The sequence below is a fragment of the Corythoichthys intestinalis genome, chromosome 6 (genome assembly GCF_030265065.1).
Source record: "Corythoichthys intestinalis isolate RoL2023-P3 chromosome 6, ASM3026506v1, whole genome shotgun sequence".
Lineage (NCBI taxonomy): Eukaryota > Metazoa > Chordata > Actinopteri > Syngnathiformes > Syngnathidae > Corythoichthys > Corythoichthys intestinalis.
The window spans coordinates 25,363,652-25,388,361 of NC_080400.1; the positions used below are offsets into that span (position 1 = coordinate 25,363,652).

Below are 24,710 nucleotides of genomic sequence, written 5' to 3' on the forward strand. Positions count from 1 at the left end.
CAAGAAGGTGCAAAAACATTAGCTGTTTCTAAGGCAGTCCATATTTCTCTTAAAGTGATCCTCGATTTTAAAGACATGTAGGCTCTAATAAATCACAATTGTTCTCTTGTATTAAAATATGTCGTTAGAAACACATAAAATGTTAAATCAATGGAAATATTTTATAATATTTAGTGCATATTTTGACCGATAGTTGGCGCCATGTTCTGCGGGCGCGGAGTGATGACGTAGATGATATTTTTCCAATCGTGTAGCGTGTGTACAACAACTGTGTATTACTGGCTTAACTCGCGAAGTAAAATGCCATGATGTGCTGCTTATGGATGCAATTTCGAGTCAAATGGAAACAAGGAGAGTGATGCGAGTCTCCACAAATTTCCTGTTGACAAGAAGAGGAGAAAGGTTTGGGAAAATGCCTGTAGACAAGCAAATCTTCCCAAACAACCAAGGCTTTGTTGTCGCCATTTTTCTCCTACCGCGTTTGAGGATTTTAGTAGATGACAACTAATGAAAGATCTCATCGGAGCGGCTAGATATAAGCGCAGACTAAAACCAAATGCTGTTGCAACTATTTTCCCGCACAAGAAGCCTCAGCCTGCTCGGATATCGAGTGAAATGCGCGCAATGAAGCGAGACGGACGAGACACTCTGGCCGCCCTCTTAAGCACCCAAGCCGCTCCTGTCGCTACAGCGGGAGGCGAACCTTCGGGCGTACCGCTAGTCACAGAGGAAGCTAATAATTCACCTCTACTGTCAGTTCATCAGGCAGTGTGTGTTCAGTATTCAGCTAATATGAGTGATGCTGCCACTCAAACTGATCAAAGCACGTCCAATGCAATTCATTCAATGCAACACAAATGTCCCAACCCCATTGATAAAGAAATAAATTCTCATCGCCGGAATGGCATACATGTGAAGTCAAAATCCATTTTAGGGGACTCCCTCTGAAAGCTCATCGCGAGAATGGCAAGAGTGCCAAACAGTAATCAGAGAAAAGGGTGGCTACTTTGAAGATACTAGAATATCACACGTTTTTAGTTATTTCACCTTTTTTCTAAGTACACAATACACACGTGTGCATTTGTAGCAAGTTATAACAGAATTCACCGGCGGAAATTATGTTGGCACGTTGTGTGGTTGGGGGGGGTACTTTGTGAAGGGAACAGCTGGAAATAACTGTTACCTTCCGCGGGTCGCATGCCAGACAGACATTGCTATTTCTTGCAGCCTAAATGTCAATAAAACAACGCGGATTAGCTCCGTGGTTTGATACTCCGCATCCTTCCCTAGCTCGCCACACATTCATAGTTTTATTGCCTTCAGTGAGAGTTTATAATGTCAATGGTCAAGAAAATAAAAAGGCACGAATGCCAATGTGTTTTGGCCTTTCTGTATGTAAAGCATACGACAGCTCTGGATGCTAACAATCTACACAATTATATTGGAATGAGTTTGATGACGCAATAACTCACCTTGAAGATCTGCTGACAAAAACCTGAGTTCTCGACAACATACGCTCTCTCGCTCCATTGTCATCGAGATGCACTTGCCGCAAGTACACCAGAATTTTAGCCCAACTCTTGCCTCATCAGGTATTTCTTGCTCTGCATTTCGCCTTTGCTGCTCGTCTTGTGAACGACCGACAGTGCTGTCCTGCTCTTCACTTTTCCGCTCTGGTTCAAATTGGAAGGGACGAACTGACGAGATGTTGCTAATGAATGACGCGCTGAAGTCCGGCAGCGGGATTTGTGACGTCACAGCACTGCGACGTCAACAACCATGGTGAACAATCAGTTAAAATAATTTTACAAATTTTATTAAAACGAAAACATTAAGAGGGATTTAATGTCAAATTATTATAACTCATACTAAGATGTATCTTTTAAGAATTACTTGTCTTAAAACTAGAGGATCACTTTAACAATACAATAACATTTACACTGGTGGAATGAATTCCACATTTTCTGGAAACAAACAAAGTGTCTTTAGAAATAAGACTTCTTTTAACCAATGTACATTGTTTCCACAGATTTCTGTACTATTTCGCATGTTTGTAGTGTTACCGCTGTACTTTTAAACATGCTTTTAAACGTTCTGCATCTGGAGTAACTTATATAACCACCAAACAACGCACAACTTGACACGGAAATACATGTTAGCGAAGTCGCTAATCAGCATGGTGATTGGCGCTAACTAGTAACATCTCAAAAACAACAATAACAAAGGCTAAACAGTACAAGAGGGTTCGTGTACTCACCTCTGATAGACGAACACGGGACTTAGCAAAAAAACTAGGGACTTTTTCCAGTTAACACGACTTTACCCTACTGCTGAACAACTGAAAGACAAGGAGCAATGAACTATCTCTCTTCCTCTCTTGCTTTAAAAAAATAACTTGCTGGGCCGTGCCCATCTCGTACACAAATTTATTTTTCAGTCTTTTGAAAAGGAGTAAATCTCTCATTCAGTAACCGGCAGAATCCATCGTAACGTTGTGCGTGTGTCCGTTAAAGGTGTCCCGGCGGCAGACGTGTCTTGAGTTTCGTTCCGCTACGAGCGGCTGTCATAAAGCTATTAGGGAAAATCATCCTCTCTGAACATTTATGAATCGTAATCGAATCGTCACGTGTCGAATCGGGATGCATGTAATAATCGATTTTTTGGGGACTCCCTTAATGTTTAGCTATTGGCTTAACATTTATTAGATTTTTATACTCATCGCCTGGGAGTGTTTTCCATACAAGTATTTAATGTAATCATGACTTCATGAATGGGTCAGCTTAGGTGAGTTAAAGTGTTGTAGCGTAACACGCAACTTTAGGGTAATGTCGCCCCAATGGATATAAAATTGCTTGTAATTGGAAGACCGCCCACAAGCGGTTGGTTGTGCACCAATGCTGTAAACAATCACACCCATAAAAAGTGTTGGGAACTTGGGACCTCAGGTAAACATTTTTTTAGCTGATGGCAAATAAAACTTTATGGTTTTGACTCCAAAGGGTGAGTGGTGAACACAAAAAAATAGAGGCTGCGATTTGCAATGTGGTTGGGGAAGCGTCGTCGCATCTGAAGCCCTCCCATGTCAAAGGTAGGCAGGCAGACAAGGCGGCCTCTTATCTGCACCGCTGTTGCGCTGTGTTTTGAGGGGGCGTCGCCTGTGATCTGTGCTCATGTAGCGTGTCGCCGAAGCGAGCGTCGCTGTCGCTCCTGACTGAGCCGCCAAGCCCGCGACTCCGCCCCCGCGGAGTAAGTACAGCGTACAGAACAGTCAGCCCCAACGTTGTCAGGTGGTGGATCGGGTTGGGGGGTCGGTGGAGGGGTGTTGGAAAGGTAGGCCTCATAGATTTCAGATAAGGCATCTTTGCAGACGCCTTTTCTGTTTACTATCATAACCACATAACTGCCTCAGACTTGGCAGTGATAAAAAAGACAGATTAGCGAGTGCACAGGCAGTGCATAGAACTTCATCTCTTAAACATCTGTTGCAAGCTTCTAAAAGGCTTCCCAAGTTGCAACGCACACACAAATGTTTTATTTTAAAATATGAACCGCCTTTGTAGTGTGACTAATATGTTGTTTGTGTTACCGAGAAGTACTGAATGTATTGTCTGTCTCTTTTTATAGCTGGCTCCAATTCAAAGGCGGTACTTTATTAGATGAATGTGTAAAGCGTGCAGCGAATGTGGAGCTGCACCTACATTGTGTTTGGACTAGAGCTGGCATGGCAGACAACTTGGCATGTCTCGCTGGCCAAATGGTGTAAACAAAGTATTTCTAGCAGTTACAATCTCAATTACTCTTCAGAGAATGAGATCCGAAAGCTGGTGTTTCTCTCTCTCTCGTTTTCCCTTACTGTGTACCTCCCTGGTCACCATAGCAGGCTACAGATCGACTTTATACTGTGTACACAACAATAACTTTGTTGTCATTCCCAAGGCCTATCTGTTTCTGCATCGCTGGACCATGAGGGCACAAGACATTCCATGAAGTTAGGATTCTTGTCAGTCTCTGCTCATCTCATTTAATATGTAGTCAATATGATTGGCATAATAAGACACGCTTGATTGGGTGCCTCCTATTTAATTAATCGGGCTCGCTGTATTATCACTTGTGGCTCATTGGGGTAATTAGAGTGATTTAGTCAAATAGAAGGCCTCTCTCTCTGTCTCTCTTGCTTGGATTTTATTTAGAGCAAATAAATGTTCCTCTTTGTTTTGATGGTCAGATGTAACGTTTATTATTTTCTAGTAATGGTCTAGTAATGGTGCTCAGCGGATATGCATCAGACACATAATGAATGATGCTTGTAACTGTTGGGCCCGTGCTATGACGCAAGCACAAATATTGCCCACTCTGGCAGTCTGGTCAGGAAAAACATGTTCACAAGGCTTCAAAGAATGTGGAAAGACTGGGCTCCCCAACTTAGTGTGGCGGCTCGTCTGCCCATTCATGTGCGAGCACACGCATGTGGAGCGACGTTCGGGAGGCGACTTGGCCGAGGCGGCGTTACGAGTCTCTCTAGGGAGTGTTGGCAATCTGTTCCAATCGTCTTTACAGCTGACCATACGACCAAATGAACGAGGACAGGAACTGCTGTTGTGGGCCGGCCCGACCGAGCGGCCTCAGTGCAACAGTCACACGGACCTCACCCACCGCCGGCCAGATATTAACTTCTGCTGAAGGATTAAATCATTGAAATTGTCAATAAATTTCTAATGCTTTTGCCTGTTTGCTAGTTTTGCATTAGGTTTACATTTCACAGAAGCACAACTCTGCATTTGGACGCTATTTTTCCTGTATGAAACGATGATATAATCCATTCCAAAAATGATTAAACATCATAGTGAATGAGTGGTTTGTGTGGGCTCCCTCCCACATTCCCCAAAAATGCATATCCATAGGTGTGAATATAAATTAAAGATGCACGATAATATCGGTTACCAATAATTAATGGCACGTCACCTCCTCAACTCCTCCCCTCTCTGAAGCCCCTGAGGAAGGAGGGGTTGAGGAGGCGGAGTTACACAACAAGTAGCAGTTGTAGATCATGGCGGCTGTTTCTAGCGTGGCTGGATTTATCGTGTGTTAAAAAAAAAAAAAAAAAAAAAAAAAAACACTTCACTCGCCATCTGCAAAACATGCACTGCAGAAGTTCCACGAGGCGGAAAGAAAGCATCCTCATTCAACACCACTAACCCAGTAACCATTTAAAATGGCATCACAAAGATTTTTGGAACGAATATGAGGCTGCTGCTAGCGGGAATGCTAAAGCTACTGTAAACACAAACTAAACTAAGCTACGAGGCTTGTGGCGATACAGAGACGCTGCAGCCTTCCCGGAGTTGGGTTGTTTGGGAATGCAGCCCAAAGTGGGTGGTAAACTCCCATCAAAGGCTAAACACCGGCACGAGACCGATAGTTGACAAGTAGCCATCTTCCAACAGAGCCCGCCGCTCTGGCCGGTCCGGCAGGCCGCTGCCACCTTGCCCTAGACGGGGCAGGCCGAGGCCGAGCCCGGTTCGAGGGCGGCGGACCTCTGGCGAACACCCCGATTTCTCGAGCGTTCCTCCACGGCATGCGGGATGCCCGGCACGCGCCTCCGCAGGAGCAGAGCCAGGCCCCGAATACGCCACGGCGAGCCGGCTGGGGCGGGCGGATATTCAGTATGAACTTAGCTGCCGTCGCCACTCATCTCCGGTTCAATTCATCGAGCACCACGGAGGCTTGGCGCGGGAGGTAATTTGGCGGTCGGACAGACTGAAGGGCACAGGCGGGAGGGGATGCCGGATGAGGGACGTTTCTTTACCGAAGTGACCCGAGAGCCCAAGCCCCGGATAAAAAAAAAAAAAAAAAATGCAGTTTATACAACCACCATTCTTCGTGAAAAACATGCCGATTACTAGAGTTTCACCACGCACATTTGGACAATTGATGTCAAGTAAGCATGCTTCGGCACAGTGGTTAGATGATAATTGTAACATGCACCAAACCACACAAAGAAGTCAGCTAGTCAGTAATGCATTCAGTACGCTGTAAATTAATGACGCCTTAATTGGATCATTTACCATTTAAATCATGTAGTGGACCAAACATACACGCGGACACTGGTGTTTCAACTTAGGTAAAAATTCAGTTTAATAAGGTCACAAAACAAACGGTTTAACACAAACCTTGGGTCCAACATAAATGAGGCAAACATAACAAAAAAGCTTCAACCAAACTGACCTCACCTCCAGACACATCTCTGTGGCCGTTTAAATCAGGGCGGACTCGACTAACGACCACCTGAAGGAGGTATGACAAATTAACCAAACATTGTCAACTTAATATAACAACAACAGATTGAAAATATACATATATTCTAACAATAACTAATTTGTATTTAAACCAACAGTGAAAACTTTATCCAAACAATCATAATTGAATCAACTTAAATAACCCCCCCCCCCCCCCCCCCCCCCCCCCCACACACCTTCATCAGAATGGTAGGTGCCAGAGCTTACACCGCTTTGGTCGTTACCTCAAATTGGCAAATAAAATCTAATAGGCATTCAGACAAATATTAACTAAATTGTGCACCCATTAGTAAATACATGTCCAAAAAAATATCACATAAATAATTAACTAAATCTTGAAACACTAAATTGTGGTGGTAGTGGTAGCCACCGCAAATCAAGTCAAATCATTTTCCCCATCTTGTTTTGAGTGTTAAAGACTAGGTAACAGATGAATGTGCCAGATTATTCCACTTACTTGAAGTAAATATCGCCATTTGTTCTTATTCAGCCCATACATCTAAGAAAAAAAATGGTCATTTTTCACATAAATCAAGAAAAATGTACCATTTCAAATAATGTTTCAAACCATACCTATTCTTGAATAAAGAACATTTCTGGCAAGTTTTTTTTTTTTAGGATTAAGTATAATAATTTATTGTTTAAAATAAGGCTATTAAGTTTATTTCCAGCTAGCTACTTTTCTTCAATAAATCAGAGTGAAATATACTTGAAATGCTGTTAGATAATTTCACTTATTTCCAAATAGATTTACACTGAAAACAAGGTAATTTACCTAGTTTTATGGTTTGTTTTTGCAGTGTAGTTATGTTATATGTTAGGAATGGCTTACTTTTAAAGGCATTTTTGTGCAACTTGGGTATTTACTATGTAAGTAATTGTTGCCAAAACTTTACCATTACACAATGTTAGACAATCTGTCTTTATTTAGATGTTGGAATTTACTACTTGTTCACATTTGATGTTGAAAAAAAGAGCAATAAATTATATTTTTGCACAGTAATCTTTTCTCTTGTGTATACTTTAAAATTTTACATACATTTTTTAATAGAATTATCTGCTTGACATTATCGGTTATCGGTTGGAACGAGGAAGAAATACTGGTATCGGTTGAAAACTGTATTATCGTGCATCACTAATATAAATGTGTCTACACAAGAGGTCCCTAATATGTCTATCGTGAGTGACTCGTATCTATCCGTAGTCTGTCCATCCTTCCTTACCATTGGATTTATCTTTTGATTGACATACAGGATTACAGGTCAAGCGTTAGGAGAGAACCAATGTCTAGTCCCCTTTAGTTTTTTATCCACCCTCCATTCTTGCCACTGCAGTCACTTGATTGGTTAAAATGGATGATCACTTGACACCCAGAGATGGAAAGCCAAAACAGATTGGTTTAAGTTAAGACTGAACTGTAAGGCTCGATAAAACTGAAAATAAGTTTGGTTTGGGTGGAAAACTCGTTGGAATTCTTTTGAATTATTTAACAACAACTAATAGATTATCAAATTAATTGACTGTTTTGGTAATGGATTAATGTCTAGAGACATGGGGTGGGCAAACTGGTCCTCGAGGGCCGCAGTGGGTCCTGGTCTTTATTCCAACTGATTAAGCACAGTTTAACCAATGAGGTTTCAGCAGAAACAAAAAGTTTCTGACTGAAATCAACTGATTGCACTTGTAAGAAACCAGATTGGTGAAAGGCTGTCTTCACGATGGGTTTGAACAAAAACCCGCACTTACTGCGGCCCTTTGTGGAATAGTTTGCCCACCCCTGCACTACAGCCTCCGGCTGACTCGGTAACTTCTTTCTTCATCCTTTTTCTAGGGTGGGGTTCAGAAAAATTGTTAAACACGTAAAATAAATCTTGCCTGAGTTTGAACAGCGAGTTTGTGTTGATATATATATATACTTCACAAAATACCTTTACTCATAATTTTTTAACTATTCATTCTACACACGCAACTGAGATCAGTCATAACAGATGTGAACTCTGATCATAAGGAACATGAAAGATCTTCATCTTTCCTATTAAGCTATATATCTAATTTGCTGTTAGCTATCTTTAGAGTTGAAGTCGGTAACATAAACTGTGACGTGGGTGCCAACGCAGATCGGGTTTCTGTATCGAATGGGCCACCGTCACTCGCGAAGAATTTCAAATAGTTTACCAGTGCTTGCTCATGTTTAAGTATTTATGTCACTATTCTGATACCATAATATATATATATGTATATATATACATATATGTATATACCATACCTATTAATTCGTCAGTATTTTGCAGGCCAGCTACTATAAATTGTTTAAGCTATCCACCCTTTGGTACCACCTGGGACCTGTTTTTCACAGCTGTTCTCTAAATGAGCATGCTACTTTTACTTATATTCTGATAATGAAACAAGTGAAAAGCTGAAATACTTTTACTTTGTACATGTGCCAATGTATGGGGTGACCTCCCTAATAGTCACTAAGATATGATGTGGGTGAACAGCGTGAATTGTGCACTTTGTGATGTTACGCTCTATCAGCAAGATGAGTGTAAAGTCTGCCCGTGTGTGCTGATGTGGGCAGAGAGTTTGCTGCATAGACAAAACCCGACCATGTATGATGCCCTCCAACCCCCTTCCACACACATTTTCAAGCAAGACTGTGGCCATAATTACTTGCCCAATTGGAATCAGATCAATCCTCCTTCATTGTGTGATCTTTATTTATCTCAACGGCCTGAATATTTTCAGGCAATGGGGATTCTGGGAACACACTGGGTTGTGTGCAGGCCATCGGAAAGGGATTGGCCTGAAGAATTAAAGTTGTCATGCATTGCACGTGACGCGCTAATTTGGAATCAGAGCGGTGGAATGCGGCAATATTCAGTTTTCTCAGAAACTGAGCCTCATTGATGATTTCATATGGATAACCAGTTTGGCTAACGGTTAAATTCCTCTGTGCTCTTTGGTCGCTTAACTCATCTTGATTTGCTCAAACTACTTTTTAAATCAAAAGAGAATTTTGTTATTTTAATTAAAGAACATCTGTGTTAAAAAGGACAGTACAGATACAAGTTTATTTTCATTTTATGTAAACTTTAAAAAAAAAAAAAAAAAAAATACACTAAGCATGTGCCTCTATGATATTCTGATTCTATGGTAACCTTAAGCCAAAATATCACGAGTTCATGGTATCACGGTATTGCAATTACAGCTCCAACATGTGTTACTTTGAGATATGTTTAAAAAAAAAAGTTTTTCCATTGAACAGGATTTTTATTTTTCAAAACATATTAGCAAATAGGAATATTTTTAAAATTGTTAATGTTAAAAAAAACAAACAAAAAAAACACACAAAATATTCTAAATAAAATTAAAATAAATGCAGTCCTTTAGGTGAGCCTAAACCCACAGCCAAAGCTAAACATTATTCAGAACAAAAATAAATTATTTTCCATAAAAAGCACGTGTGTATGACTTGTATCATGTTTAGATTATACACGCACTCTTTTTCTCAACACAGACAGTTGCCAAAGAGAAAAAAAAAACATATTTGACCACCGCTAGACACACTAAACATGCTGGAGTTAACCCTCGCAGCTGGTGGGAAACATTTTGACAGTGTTTACTAACCTTTAAATTTTGTATAAATGCGAAATCATATTGGAGGTATTGCCTCCTTGGCAGCCACCCTCCGCAAACATGTTTTACATATCGGTTGGCCCTACTCTTCTAAGCCGCGGCCGTCTGTAACTTTTCTGTAGCTGAAGTATTCCCATACAAGCAATTTTGTTTTCTTCGATGCGGGAAAAAGTTTAGGAGTTTCACCTTCTCCAGCCATTGTGTAGCACAGCTGACTCACTGACACTGAGCAACAACAAATGGGGGAGGGTTGAGCCTTACAGCTGCAAGCGAGGGATTTCTCCATGCATTTTTGGGACATAAAAAGTAGCTAATACCTTAGTGATGGTATGACGTAGGGCTGAGCCACCGATTATTTTAGTAGTTGATTAATCGATGAATTAGTTAGTTCGAATAATCAAATAATCGGATAAGGAACATACAAATTTTAAAATACCCGAGTTGAAACTCGAACGGTACAAAAAAATAAATGAGGATGTAAGTACAACAAAAGAACAATTGGCTAACTTAGATAGCAAAAGTCAGCTAAAATTCCATAAAATTGTAACGTTTTTTTTTTTTACAGTGCTCTTAACGAACGGTTCCAACACATACTCACAAAAACGTCTAAATATACCTATGAACTAAATTACGAATGCATTAAAAAAAACTACCTCAAACAAAAACTTATCTTATGTTGGTCTTAACAGGGACCGGCCTGATTCAGCCATGTGAAATGAGTTATATTCACTGTTGCCACGAGAGGGCAGTGTATCCACCCAAATCAATACAACTACATGCAAACACTTTTAAAACTATACAGCGCCACTTTAACGAATACTCGAAGCAGCAAAATTTAATTTGAATATTTTTTCTTATCGAATTACTCGAGTTAATCGATTTATCGTTGCACCTTTTCATACTGGTAATCAGCACATGTCTACAATGCACTGTGTGGAGCAGCACAAGTCAGTCGAATGACTATGCTTATTTTCTGTAGTTGTTTATTCTAATCAGTTCATATGTGTAGTTGTTTGTTGTATACAGAATACATATTTAAAAGTTATTTCAGCTTAAGCTCTAAAAGTTCATTAAATGATAACATTAGCTAATTATTGTCAGCGAGCTTGCTCATTGTGCTCTGCATTTCTGTCTGCTGCGTGGGTGCTTGACCAATATGCAATTCCCATTAGTATAACATCTACCAAGTACAAATAATTTGACGTTTGAATATAAAATACTCACTTTTGGGATGAAATAAATCCTGTAAATGTAAAACAAAAAGGTCTCAAAAGCACTTCATGACAATTGTGACTCTTACATCTGCCAAGCAAGTTGTTATTAATTAATAATAGTTGTTCAATAATAGAGGTCTTAAACAAGGTACATACATATCAAAGAATGGGTTTGAATTTGTAGTGTTGTCTTGTTTTCATGTACTGTATGTTGGTAATAAGCTTTAAATTAACTTCCCATAGCTGACATTGTTTGCTCCTCCAAAGATGGCAAAGTGATTGTGACTGAATTATGCCTTTGCTGGTTCCCGTTCTTGTTTTATACATTGTTACACATCATCTTTGACTTGATTGATGCCCAACTTACTGCACATTTTCCCAAATATACCCTAAATAACCACATCTTTTGTAGTTGTGGTCACACATGAGAACACACATTACATATTACATAACAAGCTCAAACACTGCCGACGATTCAGAGTGTTTCACTCCTGTTCAAACTCGGGCCTTCTTGTTCTCTCACAGAGATGTTCAATATTTACACAACACATTCACAGAGGGATTCAGTATTTTCAAAACGTTATCCGTATGCTTAATGGATACACCCAAAATACTTGTTGCTATTTATGTCCTTTGAGGATTCAAATGAAATGTATCCAGCATTTAAAAAAAAAAAAACTTTTAGTGCCACTTCTCATTTGGGGATAAACTCTACAGCAGTGTTTTTGAGTCTGGAACACCTGCATAAAATGTAATTTGGTGACCTACCAAATCAATGTGCTATATTTAACCCTTTGTATGGCACTTATTTAACTCATTGTCTGCCATCGACGGCACCAGACGCCCAATCTATTTTGACTCTCCCAATCAAAATGGATTTGGCATCTAGTGCCTTCAGTGGTACTGAAAGATGAGCATTCACAGCCACCAAAAATAGTCACTTGCCCTATAAAGGGCTGTCTCACTGTCTGCTATTGATGGCGATAGACATCATACAGTCATTATTGCTATCTGTCCACTTGATTTCTTGAATCTAGGGCTGCTTGCTGACAGTGACGATAAAGTTCTATTCTACTCTATTCTATCGATTATTTTAGTAATCGATTAATCGATGAACTACTTAGTTTGAATAATCGAGTAATCGGAAAAGGAACATAAAAAATAAAAATACCTGAGCTGAGCCTCAAACGGTATAAAAAAAAAAAAATGAGGATCTAAGAACAATTGGCTAACTTACATAGCAAAAGTCTGCTAGCTTAAATGCTACAATAAAATTCTTACTTTTTTTATACAATGCTCTTAACAAATGGTTCAAACACATATCCGCACAAAACACGGCTAAATATACCTACAAACTAAATTACGAATGCATTAAAAACCATTAGCTCAAACAAAAACTTCACTCATGTTGGTCTTAACAGGGAGCAGCTGGATTCAGCCATGTGAAATGAGTTATGTCATATTCATTGTTGCCACTAGACAGCAGTGTATCCACCTAACTCAATAAAATACAAACTCTTTCGAAACAAACCATTACAACGTCACTTTCATCAAATTCTGCTGCTTCGAGTATTCGTTTAACTCAAATCTTTTTTCTAATCGAATTGCTCGAGTTAATCGATTAATCGTTGCAACACTAATATAGTTGATTGTCCTAGTATCACATAGACATTTAATTAGGGTTGTTCCAATCATGTTTTTTTGCTCCCGATCTGATCCCGATCGTTTTAGTTTGAGTATCTGCCGATCCCGATATTTCCCGATCCGATTGCTCTCCCCCCCCCCGATTCAATTCCAATCATTCCCGATAATTTTTCCCGATCATATACATTTTGGCAATGCATTAAGAAAAAAATGAATAAAACTCGGACGAATATATACATTCAACATACAGTACATAAGTACTGTATTTGTTTATTATGACAATAAATCCTCAAGATGGCATTTACGTTAACATTCTTTCTGTGAGAGGGATCCACGGATAGAAAGACTTGTAATTCTTAAAGGATAAATGTGACTTTGTATATTGTTACTAAATATTGCCATCTAGTGTATTTGTTGAGCTTTCAGTAAATGATATTGTAGCCATTTAACTTCTGCCCAAATGCATGATGGGAAGTGCAACCGTGACTGTGCGTCGTGGTACCAATTGATATATCTTCTCTGCGTTGGGAAATAACAGGGTGTTAAGAAATAGATCAACTATTACCTTTCTTCCCTACATTGCTTCCCACGATTATTCTAATCGTTGGGAGAGGGATTGTAAGGCTTAAGCCATTTAAAAAAAGGCTCCAAAGGCTGCCAAAATTCACTCTACTCATTTTATGCTGCCTTTTAACTATATATAGGTAAAACGGCGCCATTACAGATTGAATGCGACAATGCGTGAGTGGGTCGTGCAGCACATCCGTTAATTGCGTAAAATATTTTAACGTGATAAATTAAAAAAAAAAAATTAATTACCGCCGTTAACGGGATAAATTTGATAACCCTACCTTAAGCCTAAACTAAAGACTCTGGTTGAGTGTAACATATTATGTCCGTAACATTAAATACAATTAGAAAACGATTTAATTAAGGAAAAAAAATATATATTTAAAAAAGGCATGTCCGATATTTTTTTGCCGATTCCGATACTTTGAAAATGACGTGATCGGCATCCCGATCGATCGGGACATCTCTACATTTAATATTACGTAATACCAATTCAAAATAGCAATGTGATGTGGATGTTTAATTTTGAATCAGCTGATCTTAGGCCTCTTCCCCCATTTTTTTCCCAGCCATATTTTTTGACAATGAATGTAACGTGATCAAAATTTATCATGGCCCTCCTTTATTTATTTATTTATTTTTATTTTTATCAGGCGTTGTACAAGCTCCTGCGCACGCTCGAATTGACTAACACACAGAGCAGCTGCTCCATGGCCACAGGCAGACAGGCTGCTACATCAACTGCTCCATGGGCAACGAGAGCACGAATTGAGCTTGTTTTTGTTCTCATTTTTTTGTCCTGTGCTGCTGCTGCATGCACCGCTAAAAGCAACGCTCGACCAAGTTCCGTTATTGTGGGTTTTTGACTTCATGATTTGTGGATAAAACAAGATCACATCTACTTGGGGAATTTGACTTAATGCTGATGGAGGGGGAAAAATTCCTAATTAGTAGTTGATCACACGATTTCTTTGGAGGGTTAACGTGGGAGGTGGGCAAAGAGTGGTTGAGTGCGTTTTGGGACCCTGTCAGCAGACGCAGCCACAAGGGCCCCTGTGGTAATGTGTGTATTAAATGATTAGCGTGTTAGTTAGCATAACGGCCCTTCAGCAGCGTTTAATCACTCTCAGGGGTGGGCGGCCTCACAGGACGCAGAGGAGGGGGTAGAGAAGAATTTCAACGGAGGAGTTCTGCCGTTTGAATGATGAGTGGAGGGAAGGAGGGGAAAAGGAGCGTGACAGAGGGCAAAAATCCAACAGCAACACAATCTGAGCACTGCGAGATACAATCTTTATAAGGCCTTCAATGTCTTGTTAATGTCAACTCTTGGCTCATCATCATATGGAAGGAGCACCCATAAATATAACCATTAATGACGATGCAGAATGGACGCGATAAAGACTCCTCTCATGTGGAATATTGCTGCCACGATCTTTCGCGCGGGTCCTTCTGGGGGGTTAGTCGGTCGATAATTGCTGTGAAAAGCTCGCGCTGGAGTCGCAGCCTTTTGCCAAGGCTCGCACAGTGGCAAGTGATGACACTTGATTGTGCCGGTTAGTTCACTAGGCGGGGTTTCCCCCTTGGCGGGACATGCGTGTTGTGGTTGTGTTCCCGGCTGCTACAACATGCCGGGCCAAGTTAATTGCAGAGTCGGGCTTGGAACGCAATAATAGAATAGAGCTCAATCGAGTGGCTCACCTGTCATAAAATCTTGAAATCAGAAGACACAAAACATGTTTTTTTATGAAGTAAAAGCAGATGTTTTCAAATGACTTACTGTACATGATATGTTATGTGAAATTGTCTTATGTTTGAGTTGTGGTTATAAATGGCAATTGGTTACAGCTGTGACTACTCTTAAAGTGCTACATAAATAATAAAGATGTCCCGATCACGTCATTTTCAAAGTATCGGAATCGGCAAAAAAATATCGGACATTCCTTTTTTAAATATACAGTGGGGAAAACAAGTATTTGATACTCTGCCAATGGGAAAACCCATTGACAGTGTATCAAATACTTGTTCTCCCCACTGTATATATACTTTTTAATTAAATTGTTTTCTAATTGTATTTAACGTTACAGACAAAATGTCTTACACTCATCCAGAGTCTTTAGTTTTGGCTTAAAGTAGGGCTGTCAAATTTATCGCGTTAATGGCGGTAATTAATTTTTTAAAAATGAATCACGTTAAAATATTTAATGCAATTAACGCATGCGCTGCAGGACCCACTCACGCATGGTCGCGTTCAATCTATAATGGCGTTACCTATATATAGAGCTAAAAGGCAGTCTAAAATGAGTAGAGTAAATTTTGGCAGTCTTTGAAGCCTTTTTTTAGTTGGCTAAAGCTTAAAATCCATCTCTCAACAATTAGAAGTATCGTGGGAAGCAATGTGGGGAAGAAAGGTAGTAGTTGATCTTTTTCTTAACACCCTACGTTATTTCCCAACGCAGAGAAGATATATCAATTGGTGCCACTACGCACAGTCATGGTTGCACTTCCCATCATGCATTTGGGCAGAACAGTTAAATGGCTACAGTATCATTTACTGAAAGCTCAACAAATACACTAGATGGCAATATTTAGTTAAAATATACAAAGTCACATTTATCCTTTAAGAATTACAAATCTTTCTATCCGTGGATCCCTCTCACAGAATGTTAATAATGTAAATGCCATCTTGAGGATTTTTTGTCATAATAAACAAATACAGTACTTATGTACTGTATGTTGAATGTATATATTCGTCCGCGTTTTATTCGTTTTTTTCTTAAGGCATTGCCAAAATGTATATGATCAGGAAAAATTATCGGGAATGATTGGAATTGAATCGGGAGCCAAAAAAAAGCAATCGGATCGGGAAATATCGGGATCGGCAGATACTCAAGCTAAAACGATAGGGATCAGATCGGGAGCAAAAAAACATGATCGGAACAACCCTAATAAATAATGTTGAGTGGAAATATTGAACAATTTCCAATAGGCCTATGAAAGATTCATCAATAGTGAAAAAAAGTTGTAGAATAATTTCATAATTGATTTGTGTGGTTGCCGATTCCCAGTCAATGTGGATTGGTCGTCTATCTATATATCTTTTTAAATACACAAGTTTGATTCTCTTTTACTAACACCGCAGCACATACACATTGAATACTATACATACACCTTGGCTGGTAGTGAATGAGGTAAATGTTTCACCTTTAAAGATATTGATCAATCATTAAAAAGTTTTACGATTTTTTTTTTTTCTTGTAAAACAAAAAATTTGCATCTTCATCAACATTTAAGTAATTGATAATTCTTGACTAGTGCACTGACATACTGCCATCAAATGTAAAATACTCGGAACTAGAGAAGCTGTCTCATAGAGCAGACCACTGCCTAAGCAGCCAAATTCAAAGCATCGCCATATTCGGTCGAGTGGGTATACACCGCCCAATGGTAGTGTTCGGTAATGACTTCTTTTACATTTGCCCTATGCCCCAAAATGTTATCACTCTTTCTCTTTTCATCATTTCACCGACCCTGCAAATTTGACTTAACTTCACAACGGATTAGCCTATTTACCGTGAAATTCCCTTTCTGGCCTTTGTGACCTTTGATCTCCAAATTTATTTACCTTTTCAGTTTCATATTACAAATATATCGTGAAAATTTAATAATAATCTCTTTGTTCTTTCTTGAGAATCTTGAACACAAAAATCCAAACAGCCACGGAACTGAATACATAACCTCTGCCTGCTGTAATAGACCAATTTAATATTAGCATTATTTATCGGGCTAGTTTTGTGTTGAGGAAAATAAAATTATACATACGAAAACTGGGATTCCATTCAAAAACAATATTCTTGTTGTGTCATTATCCCGGGGTGACAGATATTTGACATTTCTGATCAATATGAAGTTAACAATAAATCTGAAGTATATATTTTTAGTGCTGCAACGATTAATCAACTCGAGTAATTCGATTAGATTCTAATAAAAGATTGCTGCTTCGATTATTGGTCTAATTAAAGTGGCGTTGTAATGGTTTGTTTTTATTAAAGTGTTTGCGTTTAACTTTATTGATTTGCGTGGATACATTGCCCTTTATTGGTGACAATGAATATGACATATCTCATTTCACATGGCTGAATCCAGCTGCTCCCTGTTAAGACCAACAAAAGTTTTTTTTTGAGCCAATATGTCCGTTTATGCTTTCATAATATAGTTTATTGGTATATTTAGTAGTTTTGTGTGGGGACATGTGTTTGAACCATTTGTTGAGAGCATTGTTAAAAAAAGGTGGCATTTAAGCTAGTGGACTTTTGTTACATAAGTTAGCCGATTGTTCTTTTGTTGTACATAGATCCTCATTTATTTATTTGTTTACACCATCTGTAGCTAAGCTTGGGTATTGTATTTTTTTATGTTCCTTATCCAATTACTTGATTATTCAAACTAACTAGTTTAGCGATTAATCGACTACTAAAATAAACGATAGCTGCAGTCCTATATATTTTTTCAACATTTTTCTGAATAATTTACTTTTTTCCATGTTTTCCATGCCAGATTTGGATTGTGCAGAATTTTGCGGAATCCATGGCACGACAAATAAATGAATAAATATGTGTCAGTCTAAATAATTTCAATGTATATTTGATAAAGTACTCTGCCACACTGTACTTTGTTTTAAATGTTTACTGTGTAATCAATGTTCCCCTCTCAAAAAAGTCATCAAATTGTTTTTTCATCATTATGTTTCCACATGACAAACAGTGTAATGTTGTATGCTCGGTGACTCATTACAATTATATGTTGATGAATCGCAGACATTTTGTTACTTCTTCTTAATACTTCTTAGTTACGATTTATAGCAGAATTGCTGTAGTGTGAAATGTTATCATGGACACAATATTTCAACATTGTGTCACAATGCTCATGTCTTGGTTTTTATGTGTGCGTTGCAGAAAGAACTCGATGCCACCGCCACACAGCTCGCCAACAGACAGGACGAGAGTGAACAGTCCAGGAAGAAGCTCATCGACCTCAGCCGCGAGTTCAAGAAGAACACACCAGAGGTGAGCGACTGTGCTCGTGTGTTGTATACCCATGGGCGCGTGTACTGTTTGCCGGCCATAGTTTGCCTCTGCATGCGTGTCTTCTTTTCTCATAAATGCAGCAGTCATTATTTACAGAGAGAGCGCAGCAGAAGAGGAGGAGGAGCACAGAGATGTGGGCTTGGCTCCCAAAAATAGTCTCTCCATTAGTTTCCCTGAAATCCTAAAGAGACAAAACAGAAAACCCCTCAGGAGTTTGTATTATCTGACCTAGTTTTTTTATGCGTGCAGAAAGTGTGGTCCGTAAATGTGTGTGTGACCGCAAAAGATAGGCAGAGGCAGAGAGTGTGACGACGCTCCTAAGCAGGATCAGGAGGGAATTCTGTCCTATTCCTGTGTTCTTCTCCCTCCTCCTGGGAATATTTGTTTCATCTCTGTTACCCAGGCAACACGTTTTTAAACCGTACACGCGAAAACAAAGTATTGTTGTGTTATTATTGGTAATGTCACCATCGTGAATTATTGATGGGCCAATGAATTATGTATGAAGGCAGTAGATAGTGAATAGAAAATAGTCAACCCTCCACGGAGTTGATCGCAGGCCTATTATGGTTAACACAGGGTGAAGATTGCCTCTATTGACTGTAGCTCGGAGCCCACCACTTTAGCTGATATTACTCTAGAGGAAACAACAGTGCAACCTCTAAAGTTGTAAGCAATCGGTTCTGTATTCAGCTCAAAATTTGTCATTGTAAAGGGAATTTAGAGCAATTGCAAATTGTGACTGCGCAATGAACAAGTGCAAGTGAGGTTCTTCAATGCGATGGGCTGGTAAAAGTGTAGTAATTGAATGGAAGGATACAAAATTTTTTAGATTTAGTTATACAAGTACATAAAGCGTTGCTGTCGAGCAGAATCCCAAACCCCTACTTTTCAGGCACAAAAATGTCTCTCTCAGGAGCAACCGCAGCAAGTGGTAGCAGTGCAATAGATGTAGTCTACATCATTACATGGTGCACCTTTGCCAGACATCAGAAGCAGATCAAGTGTGGGACACCACTCACAGAAGATACTGATCAGACTCCTTTGTTTTTGCAAGAAGGTAGTCAATACTGGCTCTGCTAAGCCTGTGGGAATTGAAACAAAAACAAGAAGTAAAGCTCCGTCGGGATGAAAACAGTCACTGCGCCAAACATCCTCATCCCCATGACTGCGATTAGCCTCATGACACCAAAACACTCGTGGAACACTGGACAAAAGAAAATGGACACTGCAGTAATCTATTTAAGTGTGGGACACACATATTATTTTAAACATTTTAATCGATTTTAAAAATATGCCGGATCCTGCACATCGAAAAAACTCAATTTTTAGCCGTTTTTTTTTTTTTTGTAGTGTAATTGATGTCCTGGAGTTAACCAACCAACATGACTGACCACACGCACAACCTTATTTAGACTAAAAATGCTAAAAGATCTAGCCATTTTTTTTTTCTTATTTTTTTACTTCGGTGCGGGTTCGAGAGTATAAAAGTAAGCTAGTTGTGGAAGATCTTGGCAGTTCATTTAGGCAACTGCCGTCCTGTGCTAAAAACATATAAATGATTTCATTGATTAAGTGACTTTGATTCACTATCGTTCGTTACGGTTGGCTCATTATGGTTGCCAAAAAAATATTAAGTCATTCAAAACCTACTTTACAGTACTCAGTAGGGGTGTAAAGGAAAAATTTCAGGATGACTTTTGACAATAATGTCTTGATTCTGTGGACACGAAACAATATTGGCCAATATTACAAAGTCTGCCACGATTCGATTTCAATTTATCCATTTATCTGATCAATTTAATACGACATCAATATACATTTAACACAGTCTGTTACATTTAAACATTGATGTTTTCATCAACAATGGAAAAAACGTGTCCTGGGATGCTAAAACATACCGGGACAAATGCCAGTTTCCATCCCAGGAGATGAGAACAAGACGAAAAGGCACCTTCATCTCCGTCATACAGTATGTTCACAATGTGTGACATTTTCTTATTGTATGTGTAGTTAGTCAGCCTGCATGGTAGCAGTGTTTAGTTGTGTCACTCATGTGACGTGCTGCACCCATACCCCCTCATACTCCCCGGTTTCCTCTCCAGGCTCTTGGTTTGCTTGTTTCGAAACACATGGTGGGATTTGCTTTCTTATCTTGCCAAGCGAGAATATGCATTGTTATCCTTTGAAGGTCTGTGCTGAATGATCATCACACACTAAAAATAATACATTAGCATAGCGTTCACGTTAGCATTAGTATAATTGAAAATAATGTACTGTTTTCCTGCTGAGTGTGTATTATCATCACGAAGTTGGCATTGTCCTTGTAGATGCTACAATATGGAATTGATGGAAGCCTTTATGTATTAATTAATTTTTTATTGGACTGAAACTTTTGAATTTTACCGACAAGAGTATTTTGAGTAATCGGTGACTAAAACTCGATGAAATTTGTCTGAAATGTTGTCAACGAAAACTAGACGGAAACGAACACATTCTGAAATGACTAAAATATGACTAAGACAAATGAGTATTTTCGTCCAAAAGATGAAGACTAAGCAAGCAAAGCAATAAAAAATACAAATGAATTTGGACACGTTTGACAATCTTGCTGCCGAAATATTTCAGACGATCTATCGTTACACAGCTAATACTTATGCTGATATTGTTTGGATCCAACCACCGTCATTCTTGAGATAAAAGTATGGCGTAAAGCAAAAAACACAGATTTTCCTTTACTCCTGAATAAAAATAGGTCTAGTAAACATCGTGTGAAACGCTAATGTCATTTTTCAAGTGTTCCAAACTTTGAATTTGACTCACTTTAAGGCATTCAATTTTGGAGTTGTCAATTCTACTCAAGTTTATGCTTTCGTCTCTAATTTCATTTCCAAATGTAACCGTCGCAGAAGGAAGGGAGGCACGCATGCTCTCGGAAGGAGTGTTACGAACGCACAATAAACACACACACACACACACACAGAGGCAGATAGCTGGATGTAGACATTCATCAATGTAACAAGGCTGTGATTTAGGAAGGCTCCTCTGGCGTCTGCGTGGCCCCTGGCATCTCCCTGGTATGCGGAGGAGGAATTTGAGCTGGGCCGGTCGAGCGACAGGATTCATTACAGAGCTGCAACGGCACTAAAAGGCACAACATTTCCAAAGCAGCCCACGAGCATTGATGTGGTCTTCACCCAAACGGCTGCTTCATAAAGTTTGATGACGTGGCCTGATTTAAAAATGCCCTGATTGTGTCCTGAGACTCTTGTTTGTGTGTGGCCCAGCCTATAGAGCGGGCCCGTCAGCTCTTTATGGTCCACACCAGTCAGCGCGGATCACAGTCACATCAGATCAGACTGCATTAAGCTGAGCGGGAGTCCGTCTCTGATCCATAATTCAGCAAGCAGGAGAGCGAGGGCCCACGTTGACTGTGTCTCGTCTGCTGAGCCGTACTCGCTGTGAACTGCGCAGTAACACACACAGGCGCACACACACGCTTTTGTAACATTTTAAAAGTAGTGCAAAGAAATGCGGCGTGAAAACAAAGTTTTCATTATTCATTTCCACTGACACACTGATTTTCGTGTGTGTGCGACGTCTTGAATTATTCATTTTGTTCTTAATTTTCCTTTTAGTTAGTCAAGGCTCCTCTACCGGCCTTTTACAAAGGGCTGTGGTGGGAACGGTTGTAAAATGCCCCAAAGATTGCTAGCCAGAGGCAGCGGTAGTAAAGCAACTCTTGTGTGTTCTCGGTCGTGTTTGTGTGAGCACACGTCCGCACATGCGCATACGTTTGTGTTTAGCTGCGGGGCAGACAGACAGCGAATGGGAGTTCCATATTCCCTGGAGGCTTCCTCGGGCTGGCCTGTCTGCTGTCTGCCGGCAGCTCACACACCAGCCATCCATCTCCTCCTCCTCCTTCTTCTGCCTGCACACACACCAACACAGATTGACCATGCGGTGTGTGCGCATTGTTATGTTATATGGTCATAAATCTTTGAAAGTGGTGGGGCCAAGGGGGCGACGCACTGGAGAGATGACCAAACGGGTTCAGGGCAGCAAAAAAGGTTTGGGAAAAGCAGTTACTTATCCCTGCATGTTTTGTTGCATCAAAGATTGGTTTTCAAATCCGCTTGTACTTTATAACTGAGGGTAGGGCGATTTTAAGATCAAGGTTGAAAAAAATTGAGGTCGATCTCAGTTATCAACTGTGACATATTTTATATGCAGATTCAACATGACTAGTTCGACAAATTTTGAACAGTCCCTCGAAACGAGTCCAATGTTGATGGTTGTCAAGAGATTTGATACATACCACCTGAGGTAAAAAGTTGGAGTGGGAACCTCTTGGTACCTCACGATATGAGACGATTTGCGATACAAAGCTCACGATAACGATGATCTCACGATATGGCGACGCAAGGAATATCGATACATTGGTCAGGAAATCAACCTAAGATATTCTACAAAACGACTACCGTAATTTCCCGAATATAACGGACACCTTTTTCCCCCAAAATTTACTCGTAAAATCATGGGTGCGCATTATTCACGGGTACAGGGACGGAGACAGAAAAAATTCATCATGATTCATGTTCCATTGTAAGCATGGGCCAGCACAAGATTACCCAATCCGAACGACAATGTTATAATAATCAAGTTTTATGTGGTAAATAATTGTTTTCATGATATTTTTCACATCTAATAAAATTAAAATGTTTTTTTGTACTATTCGTTTATTATTTACCGGTACATTTTTCTTACTTTTGCGTTGCAACATGCTGGCACACGGCATTGTTGTCTTGAAGAGAACGTATACGGCGATCCGTTTCGTATAAATGTTGACCGTGTGGCGAGCTAGGACAGGAGTCTGAAGAAGAGTGTCGAACCACTGAGCCAAGCCACGTTGTTTTATTTACACTGAAACTCACAAAGTAACAACGTACGTCTTGCACGCAAATCGCGGGACATTTATTTACTTCCGGCTGTTCCCTTAACTAAACTCTTCCCCCGGGAACTACACAACTTCCCAACATTAGTTCCGCTGGTGAATTCTGTTAAAACTCGCTACAACTCCTTACTTTGTGAAAATTATTATCGTATACTGTGAGCAATTTTACCACAGAAAATTAATATTCTATTTAAAAAAAAAAAAAAAAAGACAAAAGGATTAAAAAATACTGCAACCACGTACTTTATAAAAGTTCGAGACACGAGACTCATATTTATTGCTGCTAAAATTAGGGTGCGCTTTATACATGGGTACAAGAATTTTCCCTAGATTTTACAGGTAAAGTTGGGGTGCGCGTTATACACGGGTGCACCTTATATTCGGGAAATTACGGTAATAAACAGAAAAACAAGCTTCTGTTGTGAATTGGAATGAGTTCATCACTAGTAGACATCCAATCCATTTGAACTGGGAGGGTGGCAGCGAATGAATGAATAAATGCGCCCTCCCACTTGAAATGGATTGAACGTCTATGGCCATCAGTGGCAGCAAATGCTAGGCAACGAGGTAATTTTGGGGCATTTCAGATCATTACCGTATTGATTTTCAGTCACTTCCTGAAGTTCCTGTTGATTTTGGGGCATTTTTTGAGTCACTTCCTGTTGATTTTGGGTTATAGAACAGGAAGTGGCCCGGGAATAGGCAGTGACTCAAACTGAACAGGAAGAGACCTGTAAATGCTCTAAAATGAACAGAAATTGACCTGTAAATGGCTTGAAAATCAGAAAGAGTGACTGTTAAATGCTCTGGTTTCGAATGAATGAACGTTTGTTCGACCCTCCCAGTCTAAATGGATTGGGCGTCGAGCGCCATCAATGGCAGCCATATAGTTAACTAAGACACTATTATAGTGGAAAATTTTGATAGCAACTTGTTGGGTCCATTTTATTTTATTTTTTTTTTTAAACATTGACACGTTTTTAAAACGATATCTCGATTCTTGGCAGGAGCATATCGATAGCCTTTTGGGATATAAAATATCACGATATATCACTATTTTGATATTTTGTCACACCCCTAGTAAACAGTAAAGCTAAACACACACGACAAAGCCCGGTAGCTAAATGCTAAAATACAATAGAAAAGCCCAATTACTCACTTAAGAATATGAGAATCGCAGTTTATATTTACACAAACACTTATGCTCTTTGGTGATATGACTTGTTTTTGGCAGTGTACAAAGTATTGTTTGCAAAAGGCAGACTATTCTGTCATTCAGTGCAATTAAAGTTTTCTTTAATATTTACTTCAT

At 39.5% G+C, this 24,710-nt stretch overlaps 1 protein-coding gene across 5 annotated transcripts in view; it reads left to right on the forward strand.

The window, feature by feature from the left end:
* Positions 1-24,710, forward strand: part of cux1b (cut-like homeobox 1b) — a 166,726-nt gene that overhangs the window by 28,155 nt on the left and 113,861 nt on the right. For all 5 annotated transcript variants that reach the window (XM_057839484.1, XM_057839479.1, XM_057839482.1 and 2 more), the window contains exon 2: positions 18,313-18,423. In XM_057839484.1, the coding sequence (XP_057695467.1) occupies positions 18,313-18,423 (111 nt within the window). The remainder of the gene's footprint in view (positions 1-18,312; positions 18,424-24,710) is intronic.